Source organism: Nyctibius grandis, chromosome 1 (assembly GCF_013368605.1).
Source record: "Nyctibius grandis isolate bNycGra1 chromosome 1, bNycGra1.pri, whole genome shotgun sequence".
Taxonomy (NCBI): Eukaryota; Metazoa; Chordata; class Aves; order Nyctibiiformes; family Nyctibiidae; genus Nyctibius; species Nyctibius grandis.
This window is the reverse complement of record NC_090658.1, coordinates 9,847,871-9,871,621: the sequence shown is the minus strand read 5'-3', so window position 1 is coordinate 9,871,621 and position 23,751 is coordinate 9,847,871. Positions and strand designations below refer to the sequence as shown.

Genomic DNA, 23,751 nt, shown 5'->3' with positions numbered 1-23,751 from the left:
AGAGCAGCATTCAACCCGCTTTTCGCATCCCAGAGTGGGACAGGGCACCCAGCTTCACACACGTCATGGGGACGGGCCACCACCGATGTTTTCCTAATTGCCATCTCAGCCAAAGTAGCTGATTGGGATGAATTTTTGGGAAGTGACCTCGTGTGAAGAAAAGTCACCGTTTCCACTTTTGCAAGCTGGATGCTTGCAAAATTTTTTATTTTATTTTTTTGTTTAAGTACTTTTTTGTTTTGGGTTACAGTGGCAGAAATGGCCGTGCTGTCCTTCAGGATAAACCAGAACGGGGCTGACACAGTCCTGAGACCTTTCCTCTCCCCATGTCTCTTCCCCCTTCATCCCCTCAACCCCTGGTGAATTATGGTGTTAAAGAATTTATACCTCATTTAAATATTCATGCAGTTTATACCCAAAGCCAGGCTTCGGCTGAAGTATATAAAGGTAGCATAAGTCAAAATTTGATTCACTATATTTACAGGTGACGGCTTGGACAACAGTGTAGCTTCCCCCAGCACAGGTGATGATGATGATCCAGATAAGGACAAAAAGCGACATAAAAAGCGTGGCATCTTTCCCAAAGTAGCCACAAATATCATGAGGGCATGGCTGTTCCAGCATCTAACAGTAAGTGAACTCTAGATCACATATGCAAAATAAAACATGGAAAATGTCATAGTTGTAGTAGTCGTAGAAAGCAAAAAAAAATACGTATGATGTTGTTGACAGGCAGCTCAGGGAACTTTTCCAGGCAGAGTTGTTGTTGCCTCATTTGCTAGATGCCAGGGGAAGAGCACGGAGTGTATGTTTTTATGGTTTTGGGGGGTTTTGTGTGTGTGTTTTTAGATTTTTTTTTTTTCTTTTTTGATTCAAGTCACAGTTGTTAACTGGACAGTCACTGCAAAGTGTGACTAAGCTTATACTAATAACCTCGGAGACCTGTCCTGCCCCACTGCTTGCACAGCTGCAGCTCCCCTTAGTTGACGTGGGAATTGCTGCTCCGGAGCAGAGAGCAGCGTTTGGCCACTTGGTTCTGTGCTCCGGAGAACCGCGGAAAATAACTTGGGAGATTAAAAACTAAGCAAAAAGCAAACAAAGACCGTATTCATGATGTTTGTCAGAGATCATCAGAAGCTTCATGATGAAAGGTCTGAATGTATCTGGTTTAATAGCAAAGTATATTTTTTTCTTTGAGATGTACTCATTCCCAGAGTGTAAGTTACTCCTGTATTTAACATTATCAAGGGGTGGGGGGATGTGCAGCTATTTCTGTTGCCACAGCTACCTGTATTTTTTTTTATTCCTGGGATTAGAACTCAAAGCTCTGGACAGGTGTGTGGGGCTAAGCTGGATGCTGGAGCTTCTTTCAAGGCTTTATATTGTGTACCACACCTTCTAACATTAGCATGTAGAAAAGTGTTTCTAATGCCATTTTCCGTTTTCATCAAATCGTGGTGATCTGTCACTGTGTTTTCATCCACTGTGGGGATGTGGGCCTTCAGCCACAGGTTTTCTGTCTGAGCTTTTCTGTGCCAGGAGGATAAGGGCCAAGAGAGGGGTATCGGGGGTCTGCAGATGATAGTGAAGAACGTTTCTCACCTTTAAGCCCAGTGGTTGACTCTCTCCCCTGCCTGTAGTTAGGGTCAGGGTGAAACCAGAAGCTGGCCAGCTTGCCCAGCCCCAATGGGAGCCCTGCCAAGGGTATACTCGTAAACAGGAGGAAGTGTTCATGCACATCGCCCCTCCATCCCCCGCTGAGCCAAGAAACCAGATATCTGCCATGACTCTTGTCATCACGGGGATCAGGCGGGGAATTCTGCCCTGTGCCATCCTGGGTTGCTATGAATGAACCTTCGTGGTGGAGCACTCCTCTTCCAAGGCTGGAGAGGGCCTCGGTTATCTCCAAGTTAATCTCTCTCTCTGGCAGACTCTAGGTCGGCTGTGCCCCAAGTCTTTAGCCCTGTCCCTGGTTCATTCAGCGCATTGCTCCCAAAGGCTGAGGTCCCGTTTGGTTTTGGTGGCTCCCCAGTTCTAGGCCCTCACCCAAGAGGAGCTGAAACCTGGTGTGTCTCTGCAGTTAGGTGTGAGGTTAAGGACATTTGCCTCCAAAATGGTCCAGGGATGCTGTGCTGGCAGCAATGCTCACACCAGCCTGATGCAGCTGGTTTAGGTTCTAGTTTGAGGAGATGCCCGGGAAGCTCTGCACTGAGGACAAGGCACACCAGGGGAGACTGAGCAACTGCATGTCAGTCCCTGTAATTCCCAGCTGAGGAATTATGAATTAAATTAATATTTTTTTCCTGCAAGTGACCTGTAGCTGTGTTTGTGCTATTAAATTAAAGATCACCCAGGCCCAGGCACAGGAATGTGACTGTCTGTCCTGTTAAACTGCCTGAGCAGTCTCCAGCACGCTCTTAGCCTGGACCAGCTACCACCCTCCAAACCCATTCCTAGGAGTATGTCAGAAGATAGCAGGAGTGACTCCCGCAAGACTTTGTGGCAGGAGCCACCCTGTGTTGAGAATTTAGCTATGTGGACTTGACCTGACCCTGCAGCTGGCTTCATGCACAGTCTCGGGACCAGAGAATGGACCCTATCACTGTTTTGTCCAGATTAGGTGTAGGGTGTAAGTGGCTTTTCACTCTTCTGCTGTGCAGTAATGGTGTGCAAAAGAGAAGACGAGAGTGCCTGCAGAGCTTGCTGCAGTGCTGGTAGCTGCCCCTGGGAGACACCATCTGGGCATCTGCTTGTAAGGTGGTTTCTTTTGGAAGGCTCAAATACGGAAAGAACCCCCCGCTGCATTTTCTAACTTGCAGCACCGGGCTAAAGCTTGCTTTAAAAATGTACCATCCCCTGTGTAGATCCATCCCAGCCAGATGAAGCATGCAGATTTATTGCAGGGCAGCTTTCTCTTCTTCTGGCAGCATCATGGTAGCCCCAGGCTTGTCTGATCAGTTCAGTAAAGCAGAATTGGTTTACTCAGTCCAACCTTGTCCAGCTACAACCTTGAGACAGACCTTTCAAATTGACTCTAGGCGGGGTCATGGGCAGTTTCCCCAAATTAAAACACATCTGGACAACATTGTAGGCTCTTTGAAGCACGTGTTTCAGCTGGGAGTGCTCTCACTGGAGTGAGGAGGCACCAGAGGACTTGTGCATCCAGAATGGCAGTGGGTCTTGTGTGTAGAGGAAGATGTCCTCCAGGCAAGCACATTGGTAACGTGGGGAAGAGTCAACACTACAGTTAGCACTAGAGCAACATAACATGTTGACAAGCTGCTTGGGGTGCTGTCCTCTCTGCAAAAAAAACCCAGGCCCAAATCATGGCTGCAGTCAGAGCTGAGGAGTAGGGGGGTGAGAGACTGAAGGAATTAAGAATTAAGGCTCCAGTTCATTTTTGAGGGTATCTGGGCCTCATGACTGCTCTTATAACCCTACACATGGGCACAACACTGTCCCTAGCAGAGCTTCTCGCTGTGGGAGGGAGGTCATCCTGAGGAGTGGTCAGCTGAGGAAACGAAAGATCCCAACTTATTTATTTATTTATTTATTATTAGTGAATTTGGTCTTCCCTAGGGTGGACATGAGGTCCTCCCTAAAGCGGGAGGTGAGGAGAGATAGGGAGGTGGTTCTGTTCAGGCAGGGGACACGTCAGGGCAGGAGATACCTCCCTTTTGCCCCCAGCATTTAACCTGCCTTCACTTTCCCATCTGGAAAATGGCAGGGAAGAAACGAGCGTCAGTTAAGCGCGAAATCCAGCATCCCCTTGACTGCTGATGCTTCCTAATTGGGGTGTTAGTTGGGACCCCTCCTTTTCAAAGGCAACTTTTTTTTCCCTCACAATTGTAATATTAATACACATCAGTGGCATGAAATTAAACAAAATAGACAGTAATTGCTGTGGCTGTCATACTAATGATTAATGGTTGGAAAGATTTAAAATAAATGCTGGACTAATACAATCTTTCAAAAGTGTATAGGCTGTTTTAATTCCTGCTATGCAGTTATTCCATCTCCAAAAGTGTTAAGTCTTCCTCTGCGTCCTGACTTCATTTCCTAAGGTTTGTCCGTTCGTTCTCATTTCCCACTTAGGAGGAAATTCTTTTTTTTTATTTTATTGAAGGAAAAAAGTCAAATGCAAGGCCATAGCCTCTCCGGTTGTTGGAAGTGTTTGGGCAATAGTTTCCACTCAGTGTCATGCTGCAGCCCCCCCCCTTATTTTGACTGATGTGCAGAACTGAGATGATGTATGCCCAAAGGGTAGGCAAGCACTGTCCTCTGCAGATGCAGGCACTATGCTCTGAAACACTTCAGGGGATAAATTCATCCAGATTGCCCCTTTTTTTTCCTTCCCCTTGGAATAATAACAACAACAAAAAAAATCAGCTAAAACAATAGCAAAAGTGATGACCAGACTTACACTGAGGACTTTGCAGGATTTATTTTTAACTATTTGCTATTCTGACTTAATTTGGATTAAATACACGGGTTGGAAGAGCTGCCCACATTGGCCATTAGTTAGGCAAAACGTAGCTGTGGAGCTTGTTGAAATTTTTAATGGTAGATTATGACAGCAACCTGTAAATTTTGAGGTTTGTGAAACTATTTTTAGGATTTTGCTATAAATTTGAGGTGGAAGGAATGTCCTGTTACTATTTGGAAAAAAAAAAATAAATAAGGCTACTAATAGTTTGGTGAAGAGATGAGGACATCTCCAAACTAAAAGTTGAGTCAAAAATGAGGGGAGGCTTGTGAGGTGGCATCAGGTGAACATCAAATGCCATCGCAGGGTCTAGAGGAAGGGACTGGGGTGAACCCGTCCTGTGCTGGAGCTGGGCTCCAGAAACTTGCCCTAAGGGTAATTTCAGGGCGTGCTGCAGCACAGCAACATTTTACAGGCCCTCTTTTTAAATTTTTGTTATTTCTTGGATCACTTAACATTCAGGGATCAGATCTCACCACCATTTTTCAAGCCTATCTCCTCACTGTAGCATATAGCCCTCAGCAGGGATTGCAAAATAAGGGAAAAGCTTGGAGGAAGGGAAGGGGGAAAAAAAAAATCTTGCCTACAACCAGATCTGTGTAAATTTAATTGTGGCAACAGGATTAGTGTCTGCTTCAACCCATCCTATGCTTTTGTCCCAGCGATGGTACCTTTTGGTTCAAAACTAGAAGAAGGGAGTTTGGGGGGGTGTCTTTTAAAGTGTTTTGTTCGCTCATTGTGAGTTCTCTGCATCCTTTGAATCCAGCTTAATTTAAAATGTTGGGATTCAAACCTCATTTTGGGGATTATACGATGTAATTGGTTTGTTATATGATGAGTATTTGATGATCTTCATGTTCATCATCTAATCAGGCAAAAAAAGCCATAAAATTATAATCCCAAAAGATGTTTAATAACAATTTGAACTATTGAAGGCTTTATTTAAGCACATTAGGGGATTATAAATGACTTTTTTTTAATGGTGCCAAGAGGTAGATTCAAGGACTTCAAACACCTTTTAAAAAACAAATTGCCATGATTTAAAAAAATGAATGGGCCAAGGATCTCTTTCATGTAAATCCCATAATTTAGTAATTCTTTTTAACTGCTTTTAAAACAATTTCCTGAAGAGGTTAAATCTTACTGAAATAGGAGACTGAGCAGAAAGTAAAAGAGGTGGCTGAAAGATGTTGACTTTACAGTGAAAGTGAAAGGGTTCTTTTCTATTATGTGTCTGGATTTTGTATCTTTATTGATCACCTGATGCCATTCTATTAAGAAAACTTGTAATAAGCAATATGCAATCTATTTCGCAAAGCTGTTATTTGTATAAAAGAATTTATTGGAGGCTGGTATTTGAAGGAGGCACTTTATATCCAGATCTAGCTGAGAAAAATAGTCCCCATCGTTTCAAGGATGTTATTCCAATAGAAAAAATACTATTACACCGCTTAATTATATAAGTTTTGTTTATGTATGAATATTTTACAGGCTAGCAATTTTTTAAGGTTAAAGCAAGTGGATTACATGTCTTCTCTCATCCCTCCATGGTTATGAGATTTTGCCTTGGGAGGAGCGTGGGGTTCATTTGACTCCCTGCCCCTACTCCCATGCGGGATGCTTGTTTGGTTTTGGAAAGGGGTACAGAGAGAGGGCAGACGGGTACAAAACTAGGCTGCTGAAAACATAAGAAGGGGAAATGATTGGCTAAAACCAGTGAGGATTTTCTTTGCTCTCTTCTTCAGAGGATTTGGAAGCATTAAAACAAAAACAACCCCCCCGAAAGTACAACTTACAATGACTCTCCATCCTGCATCAACTGATACTTGCTCTGCAAAATGCCAGGAGGCTCCTGGAGCTCATTTGCATAACAGGGGTCATATTGCCATATATTGGACTCAGAATTGTGGAGGGGGGGGGTGTCCCCCCACTATATCCCAGATACTCAAGTCTCCTCTTTCACTTGATTTTATTGTGGGCAAAGCTATAAAAATCTTTCTTGCACATCTGCAAGACTCCTTAGTGCCAGCTGTCCTGAATTCCTGGGAAAAGCCAGGCGTTTTTAGCTTGCCTTTGGTCACCCATGCACCGCCGTCTTCTCAGCTGGGAAGGTAGGAGCCAGGGCTCTTCCTGCTCCCAGCAGCGGGAAGACTTGCCGGAGTGGTGAGCAAAAGCATCCATTGCAGGTTGGTGGAAATAACCCACGATGAAGGGATGTTCAGATGCTCCCTTCTGCTGGTGGAGGTGCTGTGGCAGTCTTCTTCAGCAGGAAAAAATTGGGAAATGTTATTACGGGAGAAGATAATTATTTCAAGGCTCTGTCTGAGAGCTCCACAAAGGAGGACAAACAGGATTTAGATAACTCAGTTTGAATTAACTTCTTAACCCTTGAGCCCTCCCAGAGTTTGATGGAGGACACTGACTGTCCAAACCTTCAACATTTTCTTTCATCTTCCTCAAATTTGTTGCTTTGTGACCTGCTGTCCAGCCTCCAAGGGTTGGTCCATTTTCTAACATGGGTGAGTGTTGCCATTTTTAAAGAAAACTGTTGTTTTTTGGGCAATACCCATGGCAGTGCTGCTGTTGCTCCCTTTTCATGATTTCTTGGAAAGCCTGTGTCTCATGTTTGGAGATCTCATGCTGTTCTATAGCTAATTCAAGTTTCCAGTGCTGAGATACGCTACAAATCTTTGGTTTTAGACTAGAAAGGAAAAATATAGGGTGCTTTAGTCAATTGGTTCAAGGAAACCAGATTCCTCATGTAGGCTATTCTCATGTTCAGAAGTGTGGTGTAGTTACAACATGTTTTTCCAGATGTGTGATTCAGTCTCATTTCTGATGAAGACAACCATCATGTTGTCTTAAACTATACAGTAAGAGACATCTCATCCTGGACTCCTCGCGGGTCCCAGGAATAACGGTGGTCCAGGGATGTATTTTGGTTGAAATCAGAAGGTAGCCAACAGCCTGTGCTAGATCTTAGAGAGAGAGAGAGTGTGTCTGTTCCCAAAAGGCTATCTTGTCTTTTTCCCAATTTCTCCCATTTTCCTCTTTGGAGGCACTGTTGTACCAATGTTGAAGCCTCCAGCACATTAAAGAATTTGAATTATTTGGAAGCTGCTGAAACACATTAGTATCTACACACTAGAAGAATTTCACATCTGAGTAGAAGCGAGGGAATACTGAAAAGTTGAAACATGGATAAACATTAATTCAGATGTTAAATTACACTTGCTCTGGTTGTACTAGAACTCCTTTTGTTTGCATAAATATTCTGGGAAATGAGTTTACCAGCAAGAATGTTTGCAATAATAAGAATTTTTAAGTCAACAGTAGATGCTTTGCTTTCTTCTCCACCCTCTCTTTTCTTTTTAAATTTGCAGCTTGTGACATTTTGCATGTGCAACTTCATTTTTGAAATCAGCCTCCTCCAGTCAAGGCACAGAAACGTGTTACATGACATACCGTCTTTCCGCAGTCAAAGCAGACGTATGAAATTCAAGTCTCACATTTTGAAGGGGGAGAGGGGGAGGGAAAAAGTCTGCCCACCAATTTGTAAATCTGGAAGTATCCATGGAAATATTTTGGCAAATAATTTGCGATACAAAGTACACCAAAGGCAACAACAGTATCTTGGCAAGCAGTGGGTGAGCAGGAAATGAGGATAAATTCGTGGGCTCAGTTGTTCATTATTAGTTGTTTGTTTAGCTTGTCCTCTAACACAGTTGCTACAAAAGAGCCTATGTTGATTCTCAGATATGCTTATGTATATAAGTGCCAGTGTTAATTTTTTATTGGCAATCTCCTCTTGAGTTTCACGGCGCAGCAGTGTTAAGCTAGCGAGCGACTTAATCAGATCAGGTAAAGTGCCAAAATATGAGGCACCAAACCAGTTGGGCACGTATCTGATGAGATCTGTTAATCTGCGGTGTAAGATAAGCTGCCCTTCAAATAGGGTCACATTTGGAAGTGCTACGTCGAGTTGTGTAAGATGCATTCCCTTGCTCTGGCATAGAGTATCCTACATCTGTTTGTGTGAACTTAACCCTTGTCTGAATGAACTGAAATAGTGATATTGCAGTGAATACCGGCTGTTTGTTGCTCCAGGACAGGCATGGGAAGCGACTCGGTTTTTTACCTATTTTAAAAGTTTTGTTCCCCTTTTAATGCATTTACCTTCAGCCACACAGAATCTGCACTGTTATAGCTTACACGTTTTTTCTCATTGCATATATTCAAGAAGCCCTGATTCCTAATATTAACTGGTTATATTTACTGTCTGCCCATCAAAATTACCCACAGTAAACTTTTCTTCTGGAAAGGGATTTTTTTCATTGATGGAAAGTTAAAATTTTCCATGGATAATGTCATCCTTTCCCCCCAAATGCTCAGCTGAAAATCCAGTTTTCAATATCTGAACGAACGTATTGATCAGACTCACCTTTGCACTTCCAGCTCCTCACCCTGTAAGCTATAGCAGCACTAAATATATGTGTAGAGAGAAGGTAAGCAGGCAGAAAAGAGTTTAAGTTAATATGTAGTTATCTAATTTACCTCGCATTTTGCATCATTGCCTGATTTAGACCCATAGTATTTAGCAGAGGACTCGTTTCACTTCAAGTGGTGGGCCATCATTTTAATAAGGCAAGCTCTAGGAGACTTACCACTGCATCTTCTGCTTTATGAACCAGAAACTTCTGCCAGAAAATACTTCTCAGACTTTAAGTATAGCATGAATATTCCTTTCCTGGCTACTGGTTGACCTTTTCTAATCCAACCTGTACAGCATAAGACATTTTGGAAATATGTTAAACAAAAAAACCCCAACAAACCACCAAGTTATTCCCACTATGATGCTCTGTACTAGTGATGCAAGAAGTGAGGTAGTCAAGTTAGTGACACTAAAGTATCACTTTAGTCACAGTAGTAAGAACAAGGCTCTGCTCATGATATAAATGTTTTTCAAGGACTTTCTTTGAACTCAGAGGGGAAGTGGTGGGACTCTGCCTTAGGTGGCTTGCTCTCTCCATTACCTGCAGTCAGCTTTGAAGTGAAACTCTTCTTTCTAACCACCTTTATTCATGTCAACCAGAGTTTTTCGTGTCATTAGGTGATATTTTTGGGAAGGTAAATGCCATATTAGATAAATCTGGCTAATTAATAGATTTGTTGGCAGAACTCTACTTATTTGCCGGGAACTTTGTGCTGATCCAGGTGTTGCACTGTGCTTGCGTGGGAATGGCAGAGAGGATAAACCCTTGATTTCATTGTCGAAACCTGAGCATGGGTCTGTCAGTGCAGCAGGTTGTAAACCCCGGAGGGTCATAAGCTACAGTTGGGGACAGAATGATTTTGAAGCTGGTAATAACCCAAATCTTAAGATTCTTATGAATAAAATGCAATTTTAGTAATGTTTTCATAAACAGCAGTAATGGTGGCGTTATAGTAAACAGTGGCATTAGTTGCATCAAAATTGCACCACATTGGCTTTTAAATTACTCCACCTGTCTGTATGAAAAGGATTTTCAATGTCGAGGCACACAGACAGCTGCTGCTAATGTTTTGGGGTTTTTTTTCCCCTCCCTGTGCAGATAATGCTGGCAAATCTACAGCCATCAGGGCCTGGTTTCTGATGTAAAATGGTACCTGACCTACTGGCTCTGGTGCTACAAAAGGAACAGCTTTAATTACTAATGGCCGTGTTTTAGTTTTGTACTTGTTGATGTAAAAAATGTCATCTTAGCGCGGCGTAACCCCTGGTTCACTTCCACCAGCGACGTTACACTGGCTGCAATTATTTTCAAAATAATTTGTGTTCCTCGGTGGCAGCTTCAAATCCTGCCTTGTTACAGCTCAGATAATTAGCAGGGGTCTGACCCTCCAGGTCCCTCTGTCCCCAAGTCTCCCTGGTTCCCCCACACCTCAGGGGGCCTTACCGGGGTGAAACAGGAATTGCATTTACAAATCCCACTTGATTTATTTGTAGGACTGTCCTTCCCTTGTATTAGGTGGGTGTAAAACCCAGGAATTCGTGGGCCAAATTCTGCCCTGGGTTGTTCCCCGTTAAACTCCTGTGAAGCCGGAGGGGCTATGTGGAGGCGAAGTCAGGGCTCGCTGCCTCGTCTTGCCAGTTATTAACTAAAGGATGCCATGTTGGCTAATAAAGCTGATGCACTGCCTGATGCCGTTACACCCGGTTGAGTTTGGTCGGGATGATCTGGTTACCAGCCTTGCGCCGGGGCTTTAAAAGGGTTAAAGGCATAACGGTGCCATTAAAAACCCAGCTTGCCAATGAGCTATTTTGTGCAAATGGTATAAATATAAGATACACTTGTCTGGCTCATTTGCAAGCATTCTTTTTTGACTTCTTTCGCACAACTGGTGTTTTTGTGTTTAATTTAACAAGAAATGAGTAGTAAATGAAAGCTGCTGCCTGAAATCCCACTGTGAGCGTGTTTGCACTTGGCTCCCCAAGTGAAAAGGCAATTTGTGGAATTATGTGATAGAGTAATTAGATGAAGCCAGGGCTTGTGATTGTTGCCATGCTTATGTGGTAAAGGTTTGCTGGGGGAAAAAGAAAAAAAACAAAACCCACGGATTATTACCCTGGCAAGTTGGCTCAAAGCTTCTTCATTTATTTGTAAACAGAATATTTAGTGACCCGCATAGGAAGTAGCTGTAATCACCAGCTCGTAAAGAAACCACAGCAGAGCTTTTGGATTTTTACAGAGTGCTCATGTAAAATTTAAGCTGGGAGGCAGAATCCCTGTTAATGTAATTAGGATCTAATTTACCACCCTTTGCACACAGATGTAATAATGTCGAGATATTTATTCTATCTTTAAGCACATTACATATACCTCAGTGCAGCAGTTACTGCACAGAAACAGGTGTGAGCACTTTCTGGATTCATTTTTACACTGTAAACACACACAGCGATTGAAGGGGAAATATTTACCAAAAAAAAAAAAAAAAACAAAGTGAGGGGAAAGAATGTCTGCAAATGAGGCAGTAATGGACAGTTGCCCTTTATGTACTGATGGATTTCTCAATGGTTAAGTAAATTAAAGCAAATGCTAGAAAAATCAATAGGCTTGCAGAGTCTTGGTTGTGCCTCATAGACTTCAGGACAGAATGACAGATGTGGTGCATATGACCCATTTAAGTATTAATGCTTGGGAAATTGCCTCTGTGTGCGAGGTTATAGGCCTAGAAATATTGTTATATTAAATTACAGACAATAATATTTTTAAGTATATATGGAATTTATACGTTTCAGTTTAGTTGTTCTTCGGCATTACATTTGTCCTGGAAGATTAGTTGCGTAGTTGTTTCTCCGGAACGGTAAATCAGGTTTAAAAATGTTCAAGCAGTGAATTGTCTTCCCAGGGCTGCCGTGGACCGGCAAGCGTGTCACACGCTACGGGGGTATGGCGGACGTGTTAAATAAGAGCCACAGAGCCAATGTGTTCACTAGCAAATGTAGCATATAAGCGAGTCTAAATTAAATATCATTAAGAGGCGGCTTTCTAAATGGTGAGAGGGCTTGCGCGATACATGGGATCGCTGTTAAATCGGGTTATTCTGTATGACTAAACACAAAGTAAAATACAAAGTGCGTGGTCGAGATGAGCTAAGTAAGGTAACCACCAAGACAGATCTTTCTCACCGTCTTCTGCATGTGCCACGATTGGAAGGGGCGACTTTGCATGGGCGGGATGAGTAAAAACTGACCCCGCACAGAAATTCTCCAAAATAGAGACTATGATTAATCCAACCAGGCAGACAAGCTCTAGATGAGATAGCGTTTGCCATCTCCGATTTCTGTCGTTTCTCGCCGTACTTCCACCAAGGCAGCAGGGAAGTAGACCAAGTTAATTGTCTCTTTGTGGCATCTCTGGCAGGAGGATCATGAAAATTGGTGGGACCCCTGATTTCGGTGTCGGCGTGAAGGCAGAGCTGTGTGTTTGCTGGCGTACCTTGCCAGTTATCCTGACTTCACCCCAAATGCCTGTTTCTATGAAGGGAGCGGCGGATGCATTTTTATATACAACTCCTGTGTTTAATATTAAAGGGAGGTTGAGACTTTCACAATAACATTCCTATTCCTTGCTGAAGCCCTTGTGTGGAAAGTATCGTCGTATTCCTTTCAAACATTAATTTTCATGTTTTACTGCCATTTGTGTAACAGCTATATTTTCCTTTTGTTTTTGTTTGTTGATTATCTCTGATATTTAAAGTTTGGGCACTCACTGTCTCCTTTCTGGCTCCCCCTTCCTTGTTTTCCCTTTTCCCTAAAGCATGAAAACTTGCTGAGGAACAAAACAAAGCATCCCCATGGGGTATAAGGTCTGCACACCGCTATTGGGAGTGCTGGCAAAAGGATGACATTGCAGAAGGGCAGATTATTACTTTTGGGCCCGCTGAGGACATATTTGCCTATTGAGGCTGGATGAGAGCGAGTGGTGCTGAAGGCTGTCAGGCTGGGGCTGAGTGATGACAGACCCTTGTCATTTGCCTGCATCCAGCTTCATTGCTATGGTGACAATATGCGGCGATGAAAGTTGCCGCTGAGGGTCGGATAGCATCCTCCATGGTTGTCGTCGCCAGCAGCGTCTTTGTGGCAGTGTGTTCGAGCTGCTGATGGCCCTCGGTGTCAGGGCAGCACCAAATCTCTAATGACAGAAACTCCGTGCAGGTTTTCGGGGACACGGGGAAATGCTTCTGGTGCCGTCGCCAGCCTGGCAGCTTCTTGCGTCGGTGACAAAAATTGTCTTTACCTGTTTTAGTCATTTTTATGTGCCTTGTGGTGGATTTCCTTGATTTATTTTGTGTGACATGCAAGCTAGGATATATTCTGTTTTTACAGCCTGGCACTTACCTGCGTGGCGGCACGGGATGGCCGTGGTCCTCCTCCCACCGCACGTAAAGCAAACATATTAATCAGCATTTAGGCGATGACCGCTTTCGTTAAATATACGTGCGAGGGGCCCTGGTGAACGGGCTCTTTTGTTCCCAGCCAAAGCCAGGAGGATCAAAGGTCAGTGGAAACCCAGAAGCCATCAGTCAGGGTGGGTTTTGCAGGATCCCGGGGTTGTCAGCTCCGTAGTCACCCCTGGCAACCTGGGCGGCCGCCCGCTTGCCTTCCCCACTGCCTGGCGCAGAAGCGGAACATCCGCTCTCCCCGTCGCTGTAAAAAGATGCTGACATAAAGTCAGCGTTTGAAATACAGCGCGAGCATCGCTGTGCACCTCTTTGTTATCGAAGCCATTTGAGAGCGAGATTAGAAAAAAGATAGGTTGGCTTTGCAGCAGTCGCTTTGCAGCGTTCATCTTTAGGGTGCATTTCAAGGCTGCAAATTCATTTTTGGTTGAGCGGCAAATGGCAGCACATGCTGCTGAAACATGCCTCTACACTTTTGAATATAAAAGTTCACTTTTAAAAAAACTTCTGATATGGCATTTATTTCCTTTGAGCAGATCGATTTATTTTCCCCCCCCCCTCCCTGTGATGTTAAAGTACATTTGGCAGTAATCAGTTTATCCTTATTAGAAGCTGTAGTAAAAGGCATAGTTGCTGAGTCAGTTCACTCCGTTTACTTCCCCTATTGAGCCTTAATGTGTCCCAGTCCCCACCCCTTACAGTGAAAACATCATCAATTATAGGGCTGACAGGAGCCTGGGACTCAGTGTAAGTTGCTCCTTGGGGTTATTCATCTTGCACCAAAAAAACTGGTGCTCAGAAACATTCATCACTTCCCCCTGCCTAAAATGATTGAGTAAATAGTGGGGTGAATTATCAGAGGGGGAAAAAAATGGGGAGAAAACGAGTTTGAGTACATCAGAGGCAACTTTGGGCTCATACAACAGGAGAAATAGAGCCATCAGCTGACGTGCGAGCTTCCCACCGCAGTTTAATATTGCTGCTGAAGCTGGAGGGAGGCTCAGTTATCCTTCAGCCAGATGCCTTACGGTGCTTCTTCTCGTGGCCTGACCTGCAAGAGCTTTTCTATTTTGGCACCAGCACTGGAAAAGCAGCTTCAGCGCTGGTAAAGCAGCTTCGGCGCTGCTGCTGCGGAGGTTTGCTGGGTGCCTGACTCTCTGTTGGCTCTTTAGGGTGAAATACATTTCAAACGCTATCCAGTTTGCTCCCATGGTATGTATATGTGTTCCAAACGCCCTGAATCCCCTCTGGTGGGAAATATTTCAATGCAGGATCTTCGTTCTTAAATGCGATATGGCAAAGCTTTTTCTCCAAAACCTCCAGAAATACAAAAGCATGGAATAAAATGTGCTTTGTTACCATCACCTCCCCTCCCAACAAAACAAAGCAAAAAAAGCGTGGCCAGCTGAACAAATCCAAACATCAAACCCTCAAACTTTGGGATCATTTAAATTTTCAAAGTTATCTTGAAAAAATAAAAAAAAAAACTCTGCTTCCCTTTGCCCCAAAATATAAAGCAGTCAAGATAAGGCAGGAGAAATTTCCTTAGCCATACACCTGGCTTGTTTTTACACACGGTGCTGTGGTTAGATGGTTGTCTAAATAAACAGAGATTAGGTGGAGGGCTTTATCTCAAAGCTGGCACTGGTTATCACACTGCTTCCTCCCACTCCCTGCCTCCGATTGTGAGTTGTATAAGAAGACTTAGCAAGCATAACTTAGTGCCGATAACCTTTGAATGTTAGTTCAAGGAAGCTGTGCCATAGTAACAAAAAAAAAAAAATCATGCAAACTCCGTCACAGCAGCCTATTTGAAAGAGTGGTAATTTGACCGTAACACTGATTTAAAAGAATACTTGGTAAGCTCTTTGCTTCGAGAGTCGTATTTAAATTTGGCTTGATCCATAATTTTAATATTTGAACAGTAGTAAAAGATGCCAGGAATGAACTTGTGTTTGTTCTTCAAATCATCTCTCTACTGGGGGTCTTATTTTAAACTTGCTTTAACAAAGGGAAGCTGTAATGTTTCATCTGGTCAAATTGCTCCAGCCCTGTAGTTGGGGGGTTGAATCGATCTTGACATAGCCCTGGAAGAAGCTGCTGTTGACATTTGCATTTGATGGTAAATGATAGAGAGAGAGAGAGAGAGAGAGAGAGAGAGACAGAGAGATGATAGATAGATAGATAGTATATATAGATATAGATATAGATATAGATATAGATATAAATAGATAGATAGATATGGATAGAGATATAGAGATATAGATCGATAATATCTGTATATATATAGATATAAATAGATATATAGAGATATATCTAGATATCTATATAGATATATAAATATAACTCGGGTATGTATATATACCCGAGCACGGGACATAAAGAGAGGCTGCCAGGTTAACGGGCAGCTTACAGCCCTCTGTAAAAGCAAACAAGCAAACTCCTCATGGTTCTGCATGGGCATGAAATCAAAATATATCTTTTCCAAGCGTATCTCAGCATGCTGATGGGCAACATACAACATGCGAAGAGGAGGAGAAAGGTCTTTGGGGTCCTTTCTTCATGTCTTCCAAAAAAAAACCCCCACAACCAGGGAGAGGCAGGAGGGGGAAGGCATCCATGCACTACCGCGAGGCAATGTCATCACGATGTTGGGAAGCCAACTCAGAGCGAGCGGGTGAGTGCGGGCATCTCTGCCCTTGTCGTTTGGATTACTGTGGCGCCGCGCGCCCAGTTACACAATGCGTAAAGGCGAGGGTTATTTCTAGGACAGATAATTGAACATTAATACTCGTTGACATTGTCGTAGGAATGATATGTCAAGCTGACAGGGCCTATGTGCTTACATCTGCTGATCGGCTGCAGACGAAGGGGATGCTTGGCAGATCAGACCTGGGGCCTCGCTGCCGCCGAGCCAGGGATGATACAGCCATTAATCATGAGCTGCCATCTTGGGCTACCTTTCCCTAAAACAGTGGTTGGATCCCTGCTTTTGGGGTGGAAGGCGTAGTTTGCAGAATTACATCGATCCTCATCCGTGCACACGCACCTCTGTGTGCGTAAAGATGTATAGACATGTATAAAATGTATTAAACAAGAGCATCCTTAATGCTGTGTACGCATGAGTGCTGCCGTTGTCTGAAACAAGTTTTCAATCTACTAACGTAAAAATAAAAGTGGAGTAGATGAGAAGATCTTCAGAAGGATTGAGAGCGTGATCAAGTTTGATGAGGTGTTTCTGATTATCTCTATCTTAGGAATTAACTGATATAAAAACGGTAGCAGAATTAGCTTTTTTTTTTTTTTAGCGTTTTTTATATTTTTTAGCATCTTTTTTGTGTGTCTCTTCTTCTGTGTGTCAACAGACCCTTCAAGGCAGCCCGCTACAGGTAAAGTAGTTACATTGCAATCACTCTTGTCGCCTCCCAGCCAAAATCCTATGAATGATGCCTTTCAAGATCATTTTATAACAAGTCTTCAGAGAGCTAATGCCTTTGTCACAGTATTTCTACAGCCAGACTTTGCTGCACAAGTAACTGTTCAGAGGAACGAGAAGCAGGCAGAAAACAATTACAGGGGCCTCTGACACCGGGGTCGGTTCTACTTACTTAAAATAGGGCTAAACATCATGTTTGTAATGTCTCGTGTATAGTTTGGCTCTGCATAAAATGCTATAAAATAGGGCCCTTGAGAACATCAATTATCACATTTTGGTTAACATCACAGATTTTTAAAATCCCAGTAGCACCGAAGCCATGAAATAAAGCTTTCATCTGTAAAGATCTAGTTTCTCTTTGTTATTAAAAGAAATGAAGCCATTAAACAAAATATATGCATATAATAGTCAAGTTCATCATTTCATATCATCAAAATGATAAATTTGACTACTTTTTTTAATTGGAGGAGTCATCTCAGAAAGGTTCGTGTATAGAAGAAGATCAAATGTGCCTGATCTCTCTTTCCTACTTTATGACTTGTTAGTGGTGACATTTTTTTGGTCTTTAGCTACTTTCATTTAGATCTTTCTAAAAGAAGCGTGGAGTTTTGTTCAGAAAGGAGGGGGAAGCAAAGAGGGGCATTGTGAGCTTGATATTGAGAAAACTAATTGATTATGTGTTATTCCTTGTAAACTGTTAATGGCCATCACATTGCTGGAAGCGACATGCCATGGAAGCGACATGCCGTCTCAACGCTTTTGCTTCCAAATACGTTGATTGTCTCTTTTATGGTGGTATCTGTGGAGGCATCCTCACGTGCGTGGTGCTTGATGTGTTCAGACCTCGAAGGAGACCAGGCAGGAGAGGATGGGGGGGATGCTTAGGCTGGGGATGGGGTGGGCCCTGGCTTCTTGTAGCTGACTCTCTTTGGGTTTTTGAAGAGCCCCTTCCAAAAACCTGTCTTGGCCTCGTCCATCCATCATCCTGTAGAAGACGCCCACTGAGGGTCTTGCCTTACAAAGATGAGGACATATCCTTTAGGCACCCCAGGCTTTGGCTGAGTTCACTGCAGCTAATCACCATATCTAAAGTTACACAGGCGCAGACAGGTTTGCAGTTTCAGGGCTCATCCCCCCAGCTTTAGCCAACACCAAGCCCCGGGAAGTGCTTTGCTCCATGAATATTCCCACTGAAATGCAAAGTTCGGTCCCACCAACCCTCCATGAGGGAGGACACGGTTTGGTCTTTAGAGGTTTTTGAAAGCCAGGTGAAATTGGTGGAGAGCTGCATTGACTTTGGTGGGGGGAAAAGGTTATTTTTTAGGGGAGAGCCCTCTCTGTCCAAGCAGGTTGCCAAGAGGGAAGAGCCACATCCCGGAGACCATCCAAGCCTTTTTAAGGAGGTTCTTACAAAAGACAGGAATCAATACATAGTGAACTTGTGAGCAAATGCATGTTAATTTAGGGTTGGATCTGGAGATTTGGGGGAGAATTGGGATGTGCTTTTTTGTGGCTCTCAGGAGATCTAAATTGCACTTTTTTTGGTTCACATCCTTGCACATATAACTATCATCCTGGGAACACATGTCTGTTTTATTCTTAAATTCATTAGCATTATCAGCCAGGTTTCTTTGCTAAGTAGGGTAAATAATTAATTAGAGCATTTGTTTTCTTTTGGAGACTTCTTAATTCATCTCTCAGAGTTAAATTTTAGCCCAGGCTGGTCAGAAAGTCTGTATTTCTGCACAGGTCCACACCCTGAAGCCAGTCAAAGGGATTTCACGCGCTAAATGGGTATAGATAAATGAATTCTCTATTCAGAAAGCAGAATTGCTTAGTCAAGTTTTCCGAGGTAAAACTTGGCTATATTATTCATATATGCAATCTTACTGAACGTGGGCTATTTTAGCAGGAGGGAGCTCATTAGAGCTAAGGGACGAAGGAGGTAATTTATGAGGGACTCTTGTTTTAAAGGTAAAAATAACGGAGAGTGAACTTAGGGGGATGTAAAAGCTGGGATGGATAAACAAGAGCGCCCGAAATAGCTTGCTGGGTGTTGGGAAGTGAAGCCCAGCTCTCACCCAGGTAAATTGCATTTGAATTTCAACCTCAGATCTGTATGCGCTCCTCTTTGGCAGATGTTGAATGGATAATGCCTGTGTGTTAAAGAATTCTGATTGTTTCTTTTGCCACCTTCGCAGCTTATGAAAATGCAAGTAGACCTGCTTAATGAATATTAATAAGAGTGATGGCTGGATAACATAGAAGCCTGTGGCTCTTTGCGGCTTGGATGGGGTTAGGTTGGAGGATTGTTGTGGCTGGAATTTACATGCTTTTTAAGAATAAACTTCCCAAATGCTTTTATATTCTTTAAAAGCTGATGTTTGTTAACAGTGGCGTGCTCACACGTGCATGGGTTTTTCTTTTTCCCCTTTCCCTCTCTAGATATATAGTGAGGTTGATACTACAGATGAGATGTCCATGTTCTTTAAAACAAGGCAATTTATTAGATGAGGGGAGAAATCTCTTAAAATTACCTTCAGTCCAGGGTTAATTATATCGATAGCAACGGTTTATTTTATTTTTCCTGGTTTATTTTTGCTTTTTCCCACTCCCAGGCAGCTGCCGCAGTTGTTAGCGGGACAGGGAAACGACACTGATGAATTCTGGATCTCCAAACATCCTGTGAGGCTTTAAAATACATTTCATGCAGTTAGCTAATAGGGCGGCTCGTTAGGCCCATGGACGCGGACCTCACACATGGAAGTATAATAGCAGGGAGATGGCGTTGTGGAGTGGCTGGAGGCAGGGAGGGCTCCGAGGACCCAGCTCTTCAACCGGAGCCACACGGACAGGTGCTGCCACCTTGTCAGGGCTCCCAGTGGAGCCAACGTGGCGTCGGGGCTCGGTGGCCACGTTGGCAACCTCCCTCCATTTCACCAGTGCTGTTTTTCCAGCTCTGCTGGAGCAATCCTCTCCGGACCTTCATTTACTCACTTGTAAAAATCCCCATTACCAACCTTTCTGCCTGTGTCATAGGTCCCATTTGATCTGCTCTTCTTCCCCCAGACCCTGCTCCCAAAGGCTGCTCATTATGCAAAAAACCAAGGCACCTTTTTAAATAGCTTCTTGCTCACTGAGAGCTGCAGGGGAAGGCTTGAGAAGGAGGACTCGAGTGGTTCAAAACTCAAAAGGCAAATAGAATCAGAGCGATGTTTATTTATTATTTAAAAAAAAAAACCTTGTCTCAATAGTAAGGACCCGTGCCTGACTTTTGTGTTGCTGCGCGGGGTGGAGTTGTTTTGCTGAGTGGTGGTTTGGGGCATTTCCCAGTGCTTGCAAGCGATGCAGCGGTGAGAGGAGGGTTTGTACGTGTTCCAGGTCTGGAGGTACTCTTGGAGGTTTCATGAAGTCTCGGTGAGGAGGATTTAACCAAGATTCAGTGATTAAGATGCCTCTGCATCGTCATTTGCTGCCAAATACGTAATAAGATGTAGTCTGCATTCACTTTACAAGTAAACTTTTTCTTTCTGAAAATTCCAAACATGAGGAAAGCCCCCAGCTTCAAAAGAGAAACACTCACGTTGACGCAGCGCATTTCCCCTTTTGCAAAAGGCCTTTTCTTTCCCTTCCCTTGTCATGACAAAAGGCTTAATTTTTTTTTTTTTTAGCCAATATAAGGGGAGAAGGAAGAGGGGGAGAGTCATTAAAATGCAGTTCTTTCAATTACGTCCCGTTATTTGTCATCTTTATTGCTTTTCTATAGTTTTCATTGCACCTTTAATAGTACGCCTGGTCAGAAAAGGTGAGCTGGAATGTGAACACACTTGGCTGCCGCCGCCGTTGGTGCCTACGAGCTGTGCTTGAATCCCCGTCCTCGTAGATTTTAATGTCCCCGCAGACTGCTGGCAGCCTGCTTCCAGCTGTGGCAGGCATGATGCAGTGAATTGCTTTTGAATGTTCTTTACTCAAATAGGCAGTAATTACAAGCTTAAAGAGGTTTAGTGGTCCAGTAAACTACATAATCACCCTGAATTAGCCTGGGCTCATCAGTTGCAGTCCAGCAACCTCAAGACTGCTGTTTGTATGCAGGCTTTATCACATAGCAACCTGAGCAGCAGGTGTGGAACAGCAAGAATCCCCCATAAACACAACTGTCTACTGGGGACAATGATCTCTAATGAGATGAGGCTACAGCATCACTGTAATTTAAGTGGGAAATTAACACCGGAGAATGCACGCTACTTCCAAGAATCTGCTTCTTTGGAGAATGGTGGTGTTTTGCTGGCTTGTTTTTTTTTTTCCTTTTCCCTCCTCCTTTTTTTTTTCCTCCTGGATCTTTAAATGCATCTTCTTTTTTTATGAAGAACACACAGTGTTTTTACATATAAGTTGAGTGGGCTTTATTCTCTTACAAGGATATGTTGTGAATATTTAATGGTGGACGGGGCATCTGTTCAAGGACTTTCCATGCCAACAAAGCGGTGTTGCAAAATAGCAACTTTATCTTTTCATTTCCTTCCTTGGTGTGGTTTGTTTTTTGTTTTTTTTTTTTTCCAAATAGAAAATGTTGAATGTAAAACCCCCCTCGTCTTGGTGTTGAAGATTGGCACCTCGATGAGGTGGTTGCCTTGAACACTCTTCGCATGACTGCCTGGTCCCTCCATGGAAAAAGGTGGCCGAGCTTATGGCAGGAGGCTTCCCAAAATTGCTTGGTGGCTGCTCCCAAGGGTGCTATCACCCTGGGAAACCTGCCTAAAGCTCCTGCTCAGTCCTAAAGCCTGTGCTTGACATTAGGGACCTGGCTGAATACAGCAGCCCTCTATGGCCCGGGTCGCTCCAATGTGTAGGGTAAGGGAGGTAGGTGTAGGGGAGCGTTTTTATCCCCGGTTTACAGAGGGAGCTCCTGATGTACCAAAGGCAGCCTGAGAAAGAGAGCAGAAAGCACAAATAAAAGCTCTCAGCTTAGCTCTGTGGGATTACAACGTTTCCCAGAGATTGCGGAGTTATATCCGAGCCCACCTGTTTAGAAAGTCATTGGAGGTAGATAAGGACAGTGACTTATTGCTGAGAAAAGGCTTCTGGTTAGGAGATACTTACCTGAGCTAATCTGTCTTAGACCAGCTCTAAAAACAACAACAGCGCTTTTATGGAGTTATCAGGTAGTCAGGATTTCCTTTAGCATGTCGCGGATGGGGATATTTTTTCCTCCTTCCCAAAAGCTGCTCACCTAGGAAAGGCTGGGGTTCACCTTCCTGCTTTCCGCGGCTACCTGATAAAGGTGCTGGCTTAACTGAAAATCCAGGTTTCAAGGGTGTGAATTTTAGCTCTAACATGGTTGGAAGTCGGGGTGATTCATTTCCTTGGTTCCTTTGGTGTCACTTGGATGTAATATTTCATTGTTTTCGGCCATGTGCTGCACTGAAGAGAGTTTTGCTGAGCTTTTGAGTGCGATTTTCCTTTTAATTACCCTGACCTTGGTTATCTTTAGGCTGTGGTAGAGCAAAAAAAATAGTAATAATAAAGAAAAATGGGGCAGAGGATGGGAAAGCGCATCGCCCATGTCCACATTAGCACAAATAATCTCGATGCTAGAGCAAAAAATCACTTGTAAGTGTATTAAGAGAAGCTAACATGTGTGTGCAAGCACTGCATGTGTGTTTTCTGCGTGCACATACGTACAGGCACTAAAGGAATGTTTAACATGGGAAAAGCTCTGCTCAGTTACCCAGGTATGGCATGGGAGTGTCTGCATAGACTCAGCTTAAACTGAAAGCTGGTGGGAGCCAGAGTAAGCTCCAAACACTGAGGTCTATCAGAGTGTCTCAAAAGGAAATAGCAGAAGCACCATTGCTTGAAGTAGCTAAAGCTCAACTGGAAAAGGCAGTGGGTAATAATATATGGTATGGAAGGAATAATATTTTAGCAGCCAGAGGATGGATTAGATGAGTTAAAAGGTTTTTTCCATTTTCTGACTTCTGTAATATCCTGTGCAAGGGATGATCTGAACCTTTTTTTCCCCTTAATGAGTGCTCGCATTATGAATAATTCGATGGGGCCACCAGAGAAGTATTGGCAGCACATCCCAAGCCATACCATGTCTCTCCATCAGCCTTGGAAAGGATATTTATGTTTAGCGAGTGCCAAAACTTGTCACAGACAACTTTTTGCAAGAAAATTATTTACAAGAGGGCAAATGGGAAAAAAAAAAGAGAAGCACAGAGCATTTTTTTTTCCCCCGGCATAAGTCCTTCATTAAAAAATGTCGCTGTTGCCAGTACCTCTTCCCCTCGTAAGCCCCCGCAAATAAAACATCTCTTCCACCCCCCTGCCTGCAAAACCAACCCAACCCCTGTTTAATCAGGTTGCTCTATGTTCAGATGTTAAAACTTCTGGGGTATTGGCTCTGTATTTTACACCCTGCATTTGCCTTAGGAGAGTCGGATTCTGCCTCCTTTCCTCACCTTCTATTTTTTGGCAGGTTTGCCAGCACCGCCTACACAACCTTTTGTAAGAGCAGCAATGGACAGCGTCTCAGAGCCCCATCTCATAGGGATGGGCTGATGCAGAAGTCGAACAGCAGCGTACGGCCTCGCCGTAGCGATACAAGGCTGCAGCCTCTTGTCACAGTGCATATTTTGATGCATTTTTAACTTTCCAAGACTGAGCACGCCTGTTGATTTTGCATTCGTAGTTTGCAGTTCAATAACTCTGGCAGTCCCAGGATTTATTAACAGTAATGCTATGAAAAAAATCTTACTGCAGGGATATTAAACTATTATAAGAAGTTGAGGAAATATTTTCTTTTGAAAGAGGAATAGGCTGGCTTTGTCTGCAACATGACCATGTCAGATGGACTGCGTTTTCTTGCTGTGCTGAAAAAGCA

At 43.4% G+C, this 23,751-nt stretch overlaps 1 protein-coding gene across 1 annotated transcript in view; it reads left to right on the top strand.

The window, feature by feature from the left end:
* Positions 1–23,751, top strand: part of MEIS1 (Meis homeobox 1) — a 105,138-nt gene that overhangs the window by 56,056 nt on the left and 25,331 nt on the right. Inside the window, 1 exon segment of the mRNA XM_068396925.1 lies at positions 485–630. Within this exon segment, the coding sequence (XP_068253026.1) occupies positions 485–630 (146 nt within the window).